Here is an 18,776-nt window from a genome sequence, read left to right as displayed (position 1 = left end):
TCTTTGAAAATGCAATTGTACCTACACAAAATCCATTCAGGAAAGAATAACATTTAAAGAAAGGGCCTTAAAACATTGAGACTGATAGATGGTAAGAGTAAAAATCGAGTTGTTTGGGGAGCTGATCCCAAACAATTTTGAGAGATCAGATTCACCAGATGTTGATTTTGACAAGTCTAATTTCAAATGCAGAGAACAACATGACTGTAAATGCCCCAGAACAAGCGAGAAGCAAACTAAACCATGAAACTAGCAATAGTCAGTGAGCACTTACTATGTGTGCCACTGGATGGAGCCATTCAACTTTGGTAAGTAAGTATTGCCTCCATTCCCATAGAATGAGGTATGAGCCCTCAGAAAATTTAACCCGGATTTGAAACCAGATGTGACCGTGGAACTGAAGTTTTTCATCACAATGCAATCCCAATTCATATAGCCAATTTATCAGTATTCCAAAAAACAGTGGTCGTAAGGTTTATGTTGAACCCACTTCCTGTGACCTATTTCAATTCTGGAATCTTAAGTTACCATTTGAGGCACTTGCTCTATTCTAGTTCCATTCCATGTTCAAAGAAATTGATGCAGAAAGGTTAGGTCACTTGAAGAAGTTCACAAAGAAACCACAAAACTGGTAGATGCATTTCTGATACTTTCATTTGGGTACCTAAGGCTTAGAATATCTGAACACAAGGGAAGCTTCCTGGAGAAAGCAGTCCCATACTATCTGGTCTCTACTTAGCTGTGGAGATGCTATAAAGCTCAACAGCCTCTAGGAATATCTTTCCATTCATTAAGCACCTCTCTGCCTGGCACTGGGTTATGCACGTGGTATTCAGCAGAGAACAGGGGACAGAGGATCTGGCTTCTCAGCTTAGAGTCCAGTGGATAAGATACAGATTTATAGATTTGCACATCCCCAAGTCCAATTGACATTATAGTCCCATTTTTGTCCCTGGTATTGAGACCCAGACACCCATGGCAATGTTTAAGGCATTCCTACTTCTCAAAATGCACCATATTAAGTGCTTCCAGGAGAATTGTTTTAAAGGTGTACAGAGATGTGGAAATTAACCAGCTAGATAAGATAAATAGATAAAGGAATAAAATAAGCAACTCTGATCACCAATCTTAGTCTGATCTAATAAGTGTAAAGCCTTCTGGTCAAGGTATATTATCAAGTACTTCACAGGACTCACTGTAAAGTGTCAGGCTCAAGAATCATTTGAAGATCTTCAGAGAGACTCTCAGGGACCCCTTGTCAACATCACATTGGGCCTCTGGGAAATCTCCGTCTTTCATAAACCCACATGATCTACATCCCAGCAAAGCTCAGGATAAACATCTCCTCGGTAGTTGGGATTTCAGCGGTTGCCTCAGGCCTCGGAGCCAGGCTGTGCCCCTCAGCAAGACCACTCATGCAGTCAGAGCGGTAAGGGCAGAACAACAGCTTTTCTTCTGTAGTGAAGAAAAGCTCTCCTGGCACAGCAGTGGCGCGTCTGCAGCAGAAAAACCCCAGTCACAAGAACTGTGTGATTATAGCACGGTGCAGTGGGAGGCTGAAGAACGTCAGAGCAGACATGAAGACGTGTCTGCAGAGGCAGGAGTCCCCATTCTTGTTACTCAAAGGATACATTCCACTTAAAACCAGCGTACAGGGCAGGCAGGCCACTATTCTGGCTTGAGAAATGACCACAGAGCCTAGGTATAGCTACAAGTGACCGCAAGCCTCTCTGGAACTTTCAACGCTTCTATAATTTCTACCTTTGTCTTTTAGTAACTAGAGGTCAAATCAGACTTTGTAAATTCTAATTTCCAAAAGGAATTTAATTTCTAGGCAGACTATGTCTTTTGATCTTCACCAGGCCCAAAGAATCACCCTTGTATAAGCACAAGATGGTCTTGAGAGGGACAGTCTGGGTTGAAATCCTACCCCAGCCATTTCTGGCTACACAACCCACGTTAAGTGATTTGCTTATCTTTGCCTCAGTTTCCTCATCTGTGAAAATGTGGATCATGGTACCTACCTCACAGCCTTCTTTGGTTGATCAACTACAAAATGTAGTAAAAAGTTTTGAACAGTGTCTCCTATCTACTAAATACTGTATCATTTGGTGCAAAATAAAAGCAAAAACCAAAAGTAACAAAGAAGTTAGTTTCATCCCAATAAAGGTGAGGTGGGTGGTACAGAGCCAGGGCGAGCCTGCTGCTGAAGGCTCCCAGGGACCCAAGTTCCTCCCAACTCAGCACTCTGACATCACGACGATGTGGGCCTTGTATCCATGGTCCAGTTGGAACCATCCTCACACTGGGCAGCAAGACAGAGGAAAAACAAAAAGGACCAAGTGCACCTGCCAGCCGTCCCTGGTGGAGCATTCCCCGAGCTGCCCTCAATAGGGCATCCTTTCTACTTTCATTTTGTTGCCAGAACCTAGTTACAAGGCAAGCTTGGAAATGTAGCCTTTTACCTAGGTGACCATGTATCAGCTAACGTTCTTTGATAAGGGATACCACAAATAGAAAGGGGAGTAATTTTAGAAATTTCCAGTGTTCTAGAAATTATCATATAGTTTAGAAAGCGAATGAAAGGAAGAAAATAAAAATGCTTGTGTCCATCTGTGCCTCCCTGTAATAGCCACATAGAAAGTGCAAGATCAAAGAGACAGTGGGTAACAAACCCCAGCACAATGTACTCCTGGTTACTGGGCTGTTCTTTCAAAGGGGGCTCAATCCAGGACCCTCATCTTTTGGCACACCTAACAACTAAAGCTAACTAGAGGAACTAAACATGGTAAGCTGTAAATGGCCTAGAAATACAATGCAATTCCCTCACCTTTTGTACGCTTTCACTAGAGGGATAGATTTTACCATGAGAACGTAGTCATGGTGGTAGTGTGTTAAGTGTGCAAAGATATTTAGTGATGTGAGTTGCTAAATAAATGTAAAAAAAAAATGGGCTAAGACATGATCTGGAGCCCCATATCCCAGCCCCATGACTCTAATTTGAAAAGAATAAGAAAAACAGTCGTTTTAATGGTCATTTTCCAGGTACCAATCAATATCCACAATAACCCCATTAATTCTGTTGGAAATCCTCAAATAAGAGACATTGTTCTTCCAGAGAATACTAAAAGGCCAAGGTGTATACTCTTCTGGGGGCAAAATAAGACCATTACACAGTGAAAAACTAAACCACAGGTGCTCTTGTTGCCATTAAAGGAGTGCCCACTCTATCCCTCAACACACACACACACACACACACAAACACACACACACACACACCCCTTTCACTCAACTTTCCAAGGTAGTCTCCATCCCTGTGTTCCACCAGTAATTTTCAGATCCTGCCACCAGGTGGCAGGAGGAATCAACATTGCTGAATCTCGGAATAGAATTAGAAAATGTCAGGATTCCGGAAGGATCCCCAAGAACTCCAAATCCAGACTGTGTTGTATGAATGAGGGAGTTGGAGCTGGGGAGAATGTGACCTGCTCAGTAAGGACCCTATGGACTAGCCCCTCAGTGACCTGTGTCCTGTTACTCCACCAACTCATGCTTGATTTTATTTTTAACTAATTAAGGAAAATTTTAGCATCCACCAAAGTAGGAGAATAATAAAATGATTTTCTAGGTATCTGCCAGCCAATTTCATCACTTAGCAACATCCTGACATCTTCCCATACTATATATACTTTTTCCTTCCATGCTGTATTATTACTATTATTATTTTGAGACTGAGTCTCACTCTATCTCTCAAGCTTACTGCAACCTCTACCTCCTGGGTTCAAGCACTTCTGCCTCAGCCTCTCAAGTAGCGGGAATTATAGGTGAGTGACACCATGCCAGCTAATTTTTGCATTTTTAGTAGAGAGGTGGTTTTCACTATATTGGCCAGGCTGGTCTCGAACTCCCAGCCTCGGGTGATCCACCCACCTCAGCCTCCCAAAGTGCTGGGATTACAGGCATGAGCCACCACACCCAGCCCATGCTGTATTTTTATACCAAGGACCCAGGTGTGCTACATTGCAGTGCTAAATCAACTTTAAAATCTCTGTGAGTCATTAATTCAAAAAATTGTTAATGTCTGCTATGTGCAAAGAACTGTAGGATATAAGCAACTGTAACACAAAAGGAAGTATGGCACAATACTTTGATGCATGAATCATGTGTGCTGTAAGTTTTTTTCATGTTTATTCATTCTTGTGGAAATATGCAATACAACTTGGAATTGCAATATTTGCTGGATTCCTGGGGCCAGAGATCTAAAGTTAAAATCAAAGTCATATACTTGGTCTTTAAAGACACAGTTATAGCCCTTGGGCTAACAGAAGGCATTTCCTGACCCCATATATCCGTTACCTCACTCTAGAAAACGGCAAGTTGGAATGAGATGGGAGAAATATTAGATACCCTAAAAAAGATAAAGAGACAGAAGACAGGTCAGGTGTTTGTCGCTTCTGGAAACAGCAGCTGAGGGGTCAGGACAACCCTACAAGAGCAAACCTCATTCAGTTCCTAAAAGTAAAATCAAAATGGCCTCACACACACACAAAAAAAGGGCATTTTTCTCATGATCATTACTACCAGAGATTGCTTTAAACCAATAAAACGTATTTTAAAATTTCAAAAACCTAACATCTGAGAATAAGGTTATCCAGAGCATGGTTTACTACATTTTATTTCATTTTATAAGTTGAAAATCTGTGTCATGTGATAGAAAGGAGAATGGAAACCTGCCCCTGGTTCCAGCTCTGCCTATTGGAAAGTTATCTGGCCTAGGTGAGGGCAATTGTCTTCATTCCTCTCTCCTCTGCTGGACCACCTTCATATCAGAACAAAACAAAGCAAAAGTCATCTGTTTCCTGTCTTTTTCTTTTTCTTTCTTTTTTTTTTTTTTTTTTTTTTTGAGGTAGAGTCTTGCTCTGTCACCCAGGCTGGAGTGCAGTGGCAAGACCTCAGCTCACTGCAACCTCTGCCTCTGGGACTCAAGCAATTCTCGCACATTAGCCTCCCAAGTAGCTGGAATTAAAGGCGCACACCACCACACCCAGCTAATCTTTGTATTTTTAGTAGACACGGGTTTTTGCCCAGGCTGGTTTTCCCTCCCACTTCAGCCTCCCATAATGCTGGGATTACAGGAGTGAACCACTATGTCCATTCGATCATCTCTTTCTTTACAAGCTCAGGATTTATCAGCTGTTTGTTGAATCAGATGCTTCGCCTGAACACCCAATCTTTGCCTCTCTCATCCTCCAAATTTCTCTAGGTATTACTCATGGAAGAACATCCATCTTTCGGCTCTAACTTTAATTTTGCAATCTGCACTTTTTTCTTAGAATGAAGAAAATTTTCTTGAGAATGAGAACACATCAGGAAACAACAACTCCATAAGAAGCAGAGCTATGCAAAGAGGCGAGCACACAAACACCAAACAGGTACTGTGGTGTGTGACTCCGGTGCCATGGCAACCGCAGTGCAGCAGGCACCTGAGAACAGTGGGCACAGAAGGCATGGCACCCCGCTGGCACACAGAGGAACAGAATAAGTGGTAATTAAAGTGTGTGGGCACAGTCGTAAAAAAACACACATGCCCAAACAAAGAGATTTTGTTTTTATCCACCTGTCCTCAGAGTTCCCTGATGGGAAAAGCATACTCAAGTTTTTGCTGACACTTCACTATTAGGAGTTTCAAGCTTCATTTCAAAGAAAAAGGCATTGGCTTAGACAAAAGCATCTGAATTTTAAGGTAAATGACAGAAACAAGAGGAACGCTTTAATATGGTTCTAAAACTGTGTCTATCATGCCCTAGGAATCCTTAGTAGCTTTACACGGGTCTGAGGGACTCCTGCTTAATTTCACTTATATGCTGAATTCTGGACGGCAGTTTATTTAAAGATGGCTTTCTGTTGCTAAGAAGGTAAACAAATTACCCATGTAGGTCATCCCTTAAAAAGTAATTCAGGGCAGTGTGCAATGGCTCACGCCTGTAATCCCAACACTTTGGGAGGCCAAAGTAGGTGGATCACTTGAAGTCAGGAGTTCGAGACCATCCTGGCCAACATGGTGAAACCCCATCTCTACTAAAAATACAAAAATTAGCTGGATGTGGTGTTAGTCACCTGTAAGCACAGCTATTCTGGAGGCTGAAGCAGGAGAATCCCTTGAACCCAGGAGGCAGAGGGTGCAGTGAGCCGAGATCATGTCCCTGCACTCCAGGCTGGGAGACAGAGCGAGACTCTTACACATACACACACACACACACACACACACACAAAGTAATTTGGAGTGTCCACTAGTGTGTCATTTTGTGAGGTAAAAAAAAATCACTTCTTAAAGTAGAAAATTTGAAAAAGTTATTGTAGCAAAATTTCGAAGACCAAAAAAGGCTCATAATTCAAGAAAAAGAGTCAGTGCTGAACATCTTGGAACACAGCTTTTTTTCATGCAAACATACGCCCACGGGCATATGTCATCTGTATTGGAATCATACCATGCATAGTACAGTGTTTGGTAACTGTCTATTTCGCTTAATTGATTACAAAAAATGTTCACTAAATATTCTTCAACAAACAAAAAAGGAAACAATTCTTATGTCCACATAAAAACTTACACATGGATGTTTAGAGCAGCTTTATTTGTAATTGCCAACACTTGGAAGCAACCAAAATGTTTTTCAGTAGGTGAATGAATAAACTGTGGTACACCCAGACATGCAGTGTCTGCCAGCACTAAAAGGAAATGAACTATCAAGCCATGAAAAGACAGGAAGGAACCTTAGCTACGCATTACTAGGTGAAAGGAGGCAATCTAAAATGGCCACATGCTGCGCGATGCCAACTATACAACATTCTGGGAAATGCAAAACCATGGAGACAGCAAATAGTCAGTGCTTCCCAGGCATTGGGGGAGGTAGGGACAAATAAGAAGATTTTTAGGGCCGTGAAACTAGTGTGCCTGATACCACAATGGTGGACACATGTCATCATATATGTGTCCAAACCCATAAAATGTACAAGACCAAGAGCGAGTCTCACTGCAGATTTCGGATGATGATGATGTGTCCATGTAGGCTCATCCGTCACAGCAAATGTACTTCTCTGGGTTCATTTGATAGTGGGGAAGGTGAGGGTGGGTAGACAGTACATGATAAATCTCTATACTTTCAGCTCCATTTTGCTGTGAACTTAAACTGCTATTTTAAAAATATTTTTAAAATATTCTTTTCAAAAAAACAAAAATTTAGATATTTTACAGTTATAAATGGGGATGTGAAGGCTGAGGAGTTGCTACTATATTTGATAGCAATGGGCCTTGGGTGACCTTGGCAGGACCCATTCAGGAGAAGTTCAATCACAGTGGGTACAGAAGTGGGCAGGATGTGAGGCAGTGACTTCCAAAGAGTAAATACAACTCTCTCCAGTGGCCTGGCTGTGAAAGGAAGGAGCGGGGCAGATGTCCCATGATTGTGGGAGCCAAGTTGTTGTTTTTAAAAGGTGAGAAAAGATTGAAAAATGAAAGACAGCAATAGTAATGTCAGACATTCCATAGATAGCAGGTCACCTGGGGTACTTTCACTGCAAGAAAATAATAATGATGATCATTTAAATCAAATAGTTACCAAACATTGACTATTGGCTAATCTGGGAATTAGATAGAAATAAATGAATAAGACTCCTCCCCAGCCCCTCCTCAGCAGCTGCAGCTTGGACTCAGCTGGTCTCTCTTCCAATTATCCTCTCACCTTCCTAGTTCCTGGGGTCCAGCCCAGAAAAGGAAGGTAATCTGAATAAGATGAACAATGGAGTTTGGCCTTGAGCAATTATAGGATTTTTGAGAATTTTTTCAGCTCAGACACACACTAATGATTTATTTCTATGATTTCTGTTAAAGAGCATCAACAGCCACACTGGATATGACAGAAGACAAATGCTGAGATTTGACATTATTATACCTCTTAGAGCACACTCAGACTGCTCCGCCTGTATCGATTTCCTCCCCCACCAGCTTCTGTACCATTGGTTACAAGAGCCAGGCTTATTATTTGAGACATTATTGGAGACTGGAGATACATGGGAAATTCTCTGCCATCCTGGAAATAGGATGGGTCATGGATATTTGAGAACTTGAACTGTACCTAGAAAGATTGTCCATGAGAAAATGGGCCAGAGATATCCTACACTCAATTATTTAGAGCAAGGGCTAGCTGAGTCAGTGAAATAATCCCGTTTAGCCCAACTGATAAAAGGATCCTCATTCCCAAGGGGAGGTTTATTGGCTCTTGAAGGTGTCGAGCTAGTTCATATCCACAGACCAAGCCTTGGGCTGCCAGGGAAATAAATCCAGATTTGGTTTCAGTCCTTTGGAAACCGGGGCTGGCCGAGTACTGAGGGAGATTTATGCAGCTTCTGGTATTAACTTCATTTAGCACTTGGCTGAAAACAGAGCTGGGGTGGAATTAATTACAGGAAAGACAGGAGAAAAAAGCACAAATACGAGCCTGTTCCCTTAAGAAAAGGAGAAAATACCAACCGCTCCTTTGGAAGGAAAGGAAGAGTTCAATGTGATCCTGGGATTTTTTGTGTGAGATTGTAAGAGGGGGAGAAAAATGACTGTGTGGTAGGTAATAGGAGCCATCTTCTTGCATAATAATTTTAAAGGACCTACTGAAAGTTCTTTGCCAGAGTTCTGAGCAATGAAACCAGGATCCGTTATGCCCAAGATGCTCATTATTCCATCTCTGCTCCAATGTTTGATTTCCAGGGCGAAGAACAGGTCACAGTTGAACCAGATTCTCCAAGAAACAAAGAAGACATGGAGGATGATGACGAGGAGATGCAGCCAAAAGGGTACAGTCTTTAAAACAGGGAAATAACCAGGCCTACCTCCCATTTGGTTTTATTACTTTGTTTTATCCCCATTTGATTTTTTTTTTTTTTTTTTGAAACAGAGTCTCACTGTGTCCCCCAGGCTGGAGTGCAGTGACACCCTCTCAGCTCACTGCAACCTCTGCCTCCCAAGTTCAAGCGATTCTCCTGTTTCAGCCTCCTGAATAGCTGGGACTACAGGCGAGCACCATCATGCCTGGGTAATTTTTGTATTTTTAGTAGAGGCAGGGTTTCACCATGTTGGCCAGCCTGGTCTTGAACTCCTGACCTCAAATGATCTACCCACCATGGCCTCCCAAAGTGCTGGGATTACAGGCTTGAGCCACCGTGCCCGGCCTCCCATTTGATTTTTAACATCTATTATAATTTATTAGAGATTGTCGCCACCACCCATCTCTCTACCCTCCCTATGCAACACCCTTTCCAGAAAAACTAATGAAGCTAGGAAGATCACTGTGGCCAATTCAAACTGCTGATGTTCTGGGAACCCAATATGCATATTTAAATTGACCCAGGACAGCCTTCTAATTAAAAGTGTAAATTACCAACTAATTGCTCCAGCCCATACGAATGTAGTTAATTCATCTTCTCAATGTTCATCAATAGCAACTGATTGCTCAAAATCCAATCCACTTTAAATCCCAACAAACTGTTGTTCTTACCTTATAGTAGCCTCAAAGTATTCCAAGTCCTTACGACTTCATAAGGTAGGAAACACGAGATTAGTATCTTTATGTTTTGGACCAGAAAAATGAACCTCAGAGAAGTGACTTCCCCAAATCAGCTAAGAGAGGAAGAGAGCTAGGTCACAATTTCAGCTTCTGATTCCTAGCCCAGGATTGTCTGCTACTGAATCATAACACTACAGTATTCATCCATCTTCTAAATTCCTATTTGAATTATATTTGCATTCCTATGTCTCTGAGGAAATTTTTATTTTTATTTTTTTTAGAAACAGGGGCTTGCTCTGTCACACAGAATGGAGTTCAGTGGTGCTAATTTTACATCCAGAAATAGATTTTAATTTTTTTTTTTTTTTGAGACAGTCGTGGTCTGTCGCCCAGGCTAGAATGCAATGATATGATCTCAGCTCACTGCAGCCTCCACCTCCCAGGTTCAAGCAATTCTCCTGCCTCAGCCTCCCAGCTAATTTTTGTATTTTCAGTAGAGACAGGGTTTCACCATGTTGGCCAGGCTGGTCTTGAACTCCTGACCTCAGGTGATCCACTTGCCTCAACCTCCCAAAGTACTGGAATTACAGGCGTGAGCCACCATGCCCGATCAGAAATAGATTTTAATTTAAATGTAGAAATTTAAATCTATTCTGTCTAGCCTGGGCAGCAAAGCAAGACCCTGTTGTGAGTTCTGTCTAGCTTACTGCTGCCTCTACCTCCTGAGCTCGAATGATCCTCCCACCTCAGCCTCTCAGGGACGACAGGAGGAACTTTGTTTTTATGTATCAGAATATATTTCTGGGATTGGCCAGAATTAGGGTTGGGAGCTCTTGTCACATATACATCATCCCAAATATTTACCATATCAGAAACATAACAAAGTTTTATCCTTCATTTTACTTTATGAGTCTTTGACCCGGAGGTACTGAGAAATTCTCTTAGGTGGTCAGAGGTACTCAGATTTCACTCATGTTAATGAGACTGAAACAGCCGTCAGGAGGTTGGGAATTATTCAGCCTAGAAAACCAAATAACTGAGTGTCTACTTCCAGCTACTCTGCTTTATGCAGAAGTCAGACTGCCGTAATGGGCCACACACATTCCCTGCAATTAAAGAATCTGAGTCAACCTACAGTATGTGGATGTGCCCTATTAAATGTCACCCTCTGCCGCTGCTACTTTAACATATCTTCAACTGAGAATAATATATCATTAGCTTTTCCCAAATCAATAAATGTCTTCACTACACTTTTATTCTAGAGCACTGTTTCTAATTCTCAGTACACATATTCACACACATACATAATGGTGAATGTGTCATGAAGTGATACCTGTCATTCTTATGTATGAATGATATACTATAATACTTTTGATACTTTTATTCTTTTATTCTTTCCTTTCTTTTTTAAAAAAATTGAGACGGGGTGCTGTGGCACAATCACAGCTCACTGCAGCCTTCACCTCTCGGGCTCAAGTGATTTACTCATGCAGCTGGGACCACAGGTTTGTGCCACCACACCCAGCTAATTTTTTTTTTTTTTTTTTTTTTTTTTTTTTTTTTTTTTTTTTGTAGAGATAAGTTCTCACTGTGTTTCCCAGTCTGGTCTCAAAATCCTGGGCTCAAATAATCCTTCCACCTTGGCCTCTCAAAGTGCTGGGAGCACAGGCATGAGCCACCACATGTGGCCTCCTTCTGTTTTAATAGTGGCTACTATATGGACTGCATAACCCACTAATGAAGCCCCAACCCAGAGCTGTAAAATACTGTTGCACATAAGCAATATGCACTCTCATTTCATTCATCTATCAATCAATACATGTCTGTTGAACATCCTTAATATTCAAGGTTATAGTCACTGTGCTGTATAGCCATATATTCTGTGGTCAGATGTACTCAGGTTTCACTAAGGTTAATGGGTTGGAAATTATTCAGCGTAGGTAACCAAATGACTGGTTATTAACCAAATAACCAGTATTTCCTGCTACTGGAATGGGTAGGTAATGGGTTCATAACAAAACACAATAAAAGAAGACAGTAAGAATAAAGTTCAGAGGAATGTGTCTGTCTGAGGAGATGCAAGAGGATTTTTTAGAAGCCAAAAGCTAAGCCGGGTGCGGTGGCTCAAGCCTCTAATCCCAGCACTTTGGGAGGCCGAGATGGGTGGATCACAAGGTCAAGAGATTGAGACCATCCTGGTCAACATGGTGAAACCCCATCTCTACTAAAAATACAAAAATTAGGCCGGGCGCGGTGGTTCAAGCCTGTAATCCCAGCACTTTGGGAGGCCGAGGCAGGTGGATCACAAGGTCGAGAGATCGAGACTAACCTGGTCAACATGGTGAAACCTCTACTAAAAATACAAAAAAATTAGCTGGGCATGGTGGTGCATGCCTGTAATCCCAGCTACTCAGGAGACTGAGGCAGGAGAATTGCCTGAACCAAGGAGGCAGAGGTTGCGGTGAGCCGAGATCGCACCATTGCACTCCAGCCTGGGTAACAAGAGCGAAACTCCATCTCAAAAAAAAAAAAAAAAAAAAAAAAAATTAGCCGGGCATGGTGGCACATGCCTGTAGTCCCAGCTACTCGGGAGGCTGAGGCAGGAGAATTGCTTGAACCCAGGAGACGGAGGTTGCGGTGAGCTGAGATCGTGCCATTACAGTCTAGCCTGGGTAACAAGAGCGAAACTCCATCTCAAAAAAAAAAAAAAAGCCAAAAGCTTGAGCTGTTCCCCAAAGCTTGAGAGGTGGCTGACCTTGGAGGTACAGGCAAGACTGTTGGAAGGTGGGAAGTGGAGGCACTGGCCAAGGGGAGTGCAGGTCTCCTAGCTCGGGGCCACGTCCTTTGAAGTCCCGGAGTTTGGGAATCATCTATGTGGGATGAGAAATGGTCATTTTAGAAATACTACCCCGTGGCCTGGAAAGGACAATGGGGAAATATGCAAGCAGTTTCTTTCACCCAGACTCAAGTAGGAGAATGAGAGGTCTCCGGAGAAAGAGGCATCTACATGGGAAGAAGACCCCCAAAGAAGGAGAGGAGAGCCATGTGGTTATGACCCTGGCCTCCCAGCTCACTCCTGGGGAACTGCTGGACACCATTCTCCTCTGAAGACATGACCAGACCTACACATTGCTCACACACTACCCACCCAACCCATAACAGAGCCCTGGATGGACACAGACATTCCGACAACTCCAGAGTTTTCTGAGAAAGCTGTGACAACCCTTTGGTTAATAGCCCTGACATCCAGGAAATCCTACTTTGCATTTTAAGCACACCCGTGAAGTCCGTCAGTCTTGGACTAACGGGGGTGGTGAAGGCGGACAGAGCCACCAACTCGCTCAAATTTTGCCAAACCAAGAGGGGTGACAGAGTTCCTTGGCTTTTTATTTTCTAACAATAAACGCGTAATAACCACTGGTTAAAAGCTAGCAGAGGATCTCGTAGTGTGCCAGAAACACTCTCTTCCTGTGACTATTTCAGCTGTGGTTAGTTATCCATCTCCCCTGCTCTGTTCCCAGGAGCATGTCGCCTGCACCTCCCTAACCCCTCAGGGCCTGGCACACTTATTCAGTGATGGTTATCACTGAATGGTCATGGCTGACTCTAGTCTAAAATGAAATGAGTTTCCCACTTCTATTTTATAAGACATACACCTCAGACATTTGTTTGTTTGCTTTTGGTTTACAAAGCCTAATCTAGCCTCAGCATGCAGTTTATTTCATGCTTTTGGTCTTCACTTCACCCTGCCTTTCTGCTTTCACGTTGCAGGTGTCTGGAAAGGAGGTATGACACAGCATGTGGTTTCTGTACGAAACACAAAACCACTCTTCGACACATCATCTGGGGCATTTTATTAGCAGGTAATTAACCAAGAGGGATAGGGATACCATTGTCTTTTTTTCAGGGATTCCCCCAAATATTAACTTTATGCGGAAAGAGATTAAACCTTTCTGTTCCCCTGGACCTCACTGAGTCTTCCAGGGAGGTAGAGAAGTCAGTCAAGAAGCCCGTTATAGGGGAAGCCTGTGCAAATCGTTTTCCTACCCCATTTAGGAGGCTGGAAGTTAATTGTTTTAGTCACTTACTCTCCGAATTCTTATGGCCTTTGTTACTGTCATGTGGATTTTAAGGGGTGCATTGGTTCACACAAATTCAGAAAACACAGGTGATTAATGCTTTATGTGAATAAACGTGAGTAGCCTAGCGCAGTCTAGTCCACTCCGCTTGCCTGAAGGCAGGACGAGAGTGTCTCCTGTGTTTACTCCCTTGAAAACAAAGAGCTCCTTTGCTCACTTTATTTGCTCTTTGTTTTGTTTTTGTTTTGCTGTATTGTTATTTTTTCTCTTGAAGCTCAGCACACTGAACTTGGCCCATTTTAAAGAACACACCTGTCTATAAAATGTAAGCACCCCCATCCAAGCTCACAGACATCAGTCCAAGCCTGCTGCACCACCAAGGTCAGTGGTTTTGCTGATGCTCCGACAGTTGGAAAAGGAAACCAGGAGAGGTGGTGAATTTTATGAGTACTGGGCCAGATAGTATTTTAGGCTTTTCAGTATTTCAGACATAAGATCAAAACCATGCCACTCTGCCACTGTAGTAAAAAAGCAACCATAAATAAGATATAAGTAGACAGGCATGGCTGTATTCCAACACATCCTTATTTGTAGAACACACAGTCAACTGAAGAATCAATCACAAGGTTTATAAATTTGGAAAGGAAAGTTTTCTTTCTCATAAAGGGTTGCAGCCTGCAAGGTGGCCATTCTGACAGGCTGGGAAGCATAGTCTCCAACAGAAGCCAGAGACAAGCACTTTGAGGGAGGGAAGAATAAGACAGGAATTTACGCTGAAAGGGTTGGCTAAGTATAAATATTCAATAAGCTATAGGAGGAGTCATGGATATTTATGAAAGGAGACACAGGCACATGGACAATTTAGATTCATGCCTCTCTGTGCATAACGTGTATAAAAAATAGCAACGTTACCATGATCTGAGGGTGGAGTTTTTAGCCCTGTGAAGTCAAAAGGTAAAGTAAAGAACACAAAAACCCTCACTGTGCATCCTCCAAGGCTGGCCAGAAACATCCCATGGTCAGCTGTCTCTTATCAGGAAGAAATGCCTTGTGAAACTGGTGAGCTGTCATGTCAAAATGCTAAAGAGGCTGGGCGTGATGGCTCACAACTGTAACCCCAGCACTTTCGGAGGCTGAGGCGGGTGGATCACCTGAGGTCAGGAGATCAAGACCAGCCTGACCAACATGGTGAAACCCTGCCTCTACTAAAAATACAAAATTAGCTGAGTGTGGTGGCACATGCCTGTAATCCCAGCACTTTGGGAGGCTGAGGTGGGTGGATCACGAGGTCAAGAGATCGAGACCATCTTGGTCAACAAGGTGAAACCCCATCTCTACTAAAAATACAAAATTAGCTGGGTGTGGTGGCACGTGCCTGTAATCCCAGCTACTTGGGAGGCTGAGGCAGGAGAATCTCTTGAACCTAGGAGGTGGAGGTTGCAGTGAGCTGAGATCACACCATTGTACTCCATTCTGGGCAACAAGAGCAAAATTCCATATCAAACAAACCAATAAAAATCTAAAGAAAGAAGAGGAGTCTGGTCACCACCTCAGATGATTGGCTAAAGGTTTTAGAGAAGTGAGTCTTCCATTTCTTGTTTTCCAGAGCTGGTTTCTGCTTGTTCCTTAGGAAGGAATTCTGGTTAAAGGTTATTAAGTAAGGGGCATACTGAGGCACATCTGACCTCCCATCCTGTCATGGCTAGGAACTCAGTTTTTAAGGTTTTTCTGGGATCCCCTTGGCCAGGATGGGGTCGGTTCAAAACACTCAAATACAAATGTACTTGCCACCTACAGAAACAAGTGGCAGGCCAGGTTTAACGTGCAGACCATCTTTGCAGACCTTTAAGAATAGGAAACCTTACTCTTATCCTACAATCTGCTCTTCCAAAGCAGCCACCTCAGTAACTGCCCCTACCTCTTTTCCTAGGAGACTCTGTGTCACTTAGAGAAGTGGTCTGTTGTTGGTAGGTCTATTTCTTCACTCAACTTTAGGCCAAATCTGAACTGCAAACCACAAGAATCAGTATCCCTTTGCCAGTGGCTGCTTCAACACTCAGCCTTTCTCTGGTAGTATTCACCTGCCAAGACTGAATACCAGGAGTACTGAGAGGCCCAATGATCAAGCACCAAGATTCAGGAATCAGAAAGTCTTGTAAGAATAAAAAGACCCAACACCCTATCTTCCTAGCATTCATGGTGAGAATTTTCAAGACTTGCTTTGAAAAATATCAAAAGCCCCCATCAGAGAAGCCAGTAGCTATATTAAGAGCACTCCTGCATTCAATGATGCCTTAATTAAACCTCCCCTCACCTGAGCCAGATCAAAGCTGGTTGGTAATGTTCAATGTCTGTTTTTGCTTCCTGGACAGGTTATCTGGTTATGGTGATTGCGGCCTGCGTGCTGAACTTTCACAGAGCCCTTCCTCTTTTTGTGATCACCGTGGTTGCCATTTTCTTTGTTGTCTGGGATCACCTGATGGCCAAATATGAACATCGAATTGATGAGATGCTCTCTCCTGGCAGAAGGCTTCTGAGCAGCCATTGGTTCTGGCTGAAGTGGTAAATGCAATTGGTACTCTTATTTCAGTTAAGAGAGAGAGTAGTCTTTTCCAACACCGTTTCAAAAATATGTTCTGAAATTGCTTCTTCATTTATGGGATATGGAAACTAGAAACACGTTAGGGAGTAATCTGTTACAATGTCTTCATTTTACAAACAGGAAATCAAAGCCTAGATGAGACAATGACTCATTTAAAATGTGTCCAAATGTCCTCACAAACTGCCTTAACGTCAAGTATATTAAATGATAAAATGTTGTCCAAAAGATGTTGAGCATACAATGTTGCATGTGCTATATTAGAGAGATACACCTCCATGCCTACGTATCAGGAAGTAGTTAGAAATGTAGAATAGACTGAAAGTGCTGTCATAGCAGGATGGCTTTCACTCTCCCTCTGACCTGTCGGTGGAAAGGCGCCATGATCAATCAGTAACATCTGTGCTGGCACAAGATAGGGAACAGCACAAATACCATCTAATCTCAGTACCTGTAAATAAAGAATTGGTTTATAAGTAAAAACTGATGGAGATTGCTGATGATGTGTTCGCAAAGAGCTTTCACTTCTACCAACTTCTTTTCTTATACACATTATATACATTCTCTTTACGATTTATTTACAAAATGAGGATCATAGAATATATTCATTCTTGAATTTGATTATAGTTCTTGTATGGTTGACCATTTATTTTACCTACAAAATCTTGGCTATTTTAAACGTTACAATGAACACAAATCTTTATATCTAAAATGTTATGATGAACACAAATCTTTATATCTATTTATGATTTGTTTATTTATTTATTTATTTATTTTGAGAAGGAGTCTCACTTTTGTCACCCAGGCTGGAGGGCCGTGGTGCGATCTCCTCTCCCTGCATCCTGTCTCCCTGGTTCAAGCAATTTTCCTGCCTCAGCTTCTCGAATAGCTGGGATACAGGTGCCCACCACCATGCCCAGCTAATTTTTGTATTTTTAGTAGACAGTATTTCACCGTGTTGGCCAGGCTGGTCTCAAACTCCTGCCCTCAGGTGATCCACCCACCTTGGCCTCCCAAAGTGCTGGGATTATAGGCATGAGCCACAATGCCCGGCCTATTATGATTAATTTAAGTCAACTGGTATCTCAATCCTCACATTTCTTTATTGACTAGTGAATTCAAATTTTTTTTTTTTTAAGACAGGGTCTCAGTCTGTCACCCAGGCTGGAGTGCAGTGGCACAACTTTGGCTCACTACAACCCCCACCTCCTGGGTTCAAGTGATTCTCCTGCCTCAGCCTCCTGAGTAGCTGGCATTACAGGCACTCAACACCATACCTGGCTAATTTTTGTATCTTCAGTAGAGATGGGGTTTCACCATGTTGGCCAGGCTGGTCTTGAACTCCTGACCTCAGGTGATCCATCTACCTCAGCCTCCCAAATTTCTGGGATTACAAGCATGAGCCACCACGCCTGACCCCAAATAATTTTTTAATCAGGCTTCTTTTCCTGATTTCTTCCCATTCCTTTTGCTCATTAAAAATGTAGGGCTTTAAAAGTTGCTTTGATATTGGACTGCTAGCACTTTTTTTCATGACCCATGGGGCTATGGTCAAAATATAACTTAGTTTTTTCATTCATCATTCTTTCCATTTTATTCAATGTGAGATATCTACCCTATAATTTATAAAAATGCTGAAAGCCCATGACCCTTCTGAACACTCTTAGTCCAGTGTTCACAGGCTTTCTTTTTTTCTTCTTCTTTTTTTTTTTTTTTTTTTTTTTTTTGAGACAGAGTTGTGCTCTGTCACCCAGGCTGGAGTGCAGTGGTGCCATCTTGGCTCACTGTAACCCCCACCTCCTAGGTTCAAATGATTCTCATGCCTCAGCCTCCTAAGCAGCTCAGCCTCCCAGCTATTTGTATGTGTGTGTGTGTGTGTGTGTGTGTGTGTGTGTGTGTATTTTTACTGAAGACAGGGGTTTCACCATATTGCCCAGGCAGCTCTTGAACTCCTGGCCTCAAGTGATCCACCTGCCTTGGACTCCCAAAGTGCTGGGATTACAGGTGTCAGTCACTGTGCCCAGCCCATTTTTTAAATTGTTCATTGTTGTGGGTACATCATAGGTGTATATATATTTACAAGGTAGATGAGATATTTTGATACAGGCATCACAGACAATTTTTAACATCAGGAATATGCTGTCCCATACAATAATGAGAACTGTGAACTTGACCCAGTGCCCTAGCTTTCCTCCCCAACCTGGGTCTGAGTGTCCCCTTTCCCCCTGTTACTTGTTCCCCTGCCATCCTCAAAGCCAGTATCAGGTTGGACCCCTGCTCTGGGTACGAAACTGGCCTCCTTGGGAGGAAGGGCCTGTGAAGTACTAGAGCAACTCTTTCCCATAGGACCCTGTGTCCTACAGCAACTGTCCAGAGCTTTTCCCTCAGCCTCTCTCTAAGGGACCTCCTCTTCCTTCAGGTGGCCCCCTGAGCAGGACCCAAGAGCAATTCTCTCCCTTAAGGCTGACGTGGGATCTACCAGGAAACTTCACACATCCTTGACCTAATAAACTGGGCTTGTGCAATCCCAACACAACAGGCTTT

At 42.7% G+C, this 18,776-nt stretch overlaps 1 protein-coding gene across 1 annotated transcript in view; it reads left to right on the top strand.

Annotated features, from left to right (window-relative positions):
- The window catches only part of SLC28A3 (solute carrier family 28 member 3), a 63,241-nt gene that overhangs the window by 19,724 nt on the left and 24,741 nt on the right, over nt 1-18,776 (top strand). Inside the window, exons 2-5 of the mRNA XM_003941126.3 lie at nt 5,334-5,432; nt 8,759-8,844; nt 13,326-13,417; nt 16,006-16,195. Coding sequence (XP_003941175.1) covers nt 5,334-5,432; nt 8,759-8,844; nt 13,326-13,417; nt 16,006-16,195 — 467 coding nt within the window. The remainder of the gene's footprint in view (nt 1-5,333; nt 5,433-8,758; nt 8,845-13,325; nt 13,418-16,005; nt 16,196-18,776) is intronic.

This window comes from Saimiri boliviensis, chromosome 2 (genome assembly GCF_048565385.1).
Source record: "Saimiri boliviensis isolate mSaiBol1 chromosome 2, mSaiBol1.pri, whole genome shotgun sequence".
NCBI lineage: Eukaryota > Metazoa > Chordata > Mammalia > Primates > Cebidae > Saimiri > Saimiri boliviensis.
This window is presented reverse-complemented; position numbering and strand designations above follow the sequence as displayed.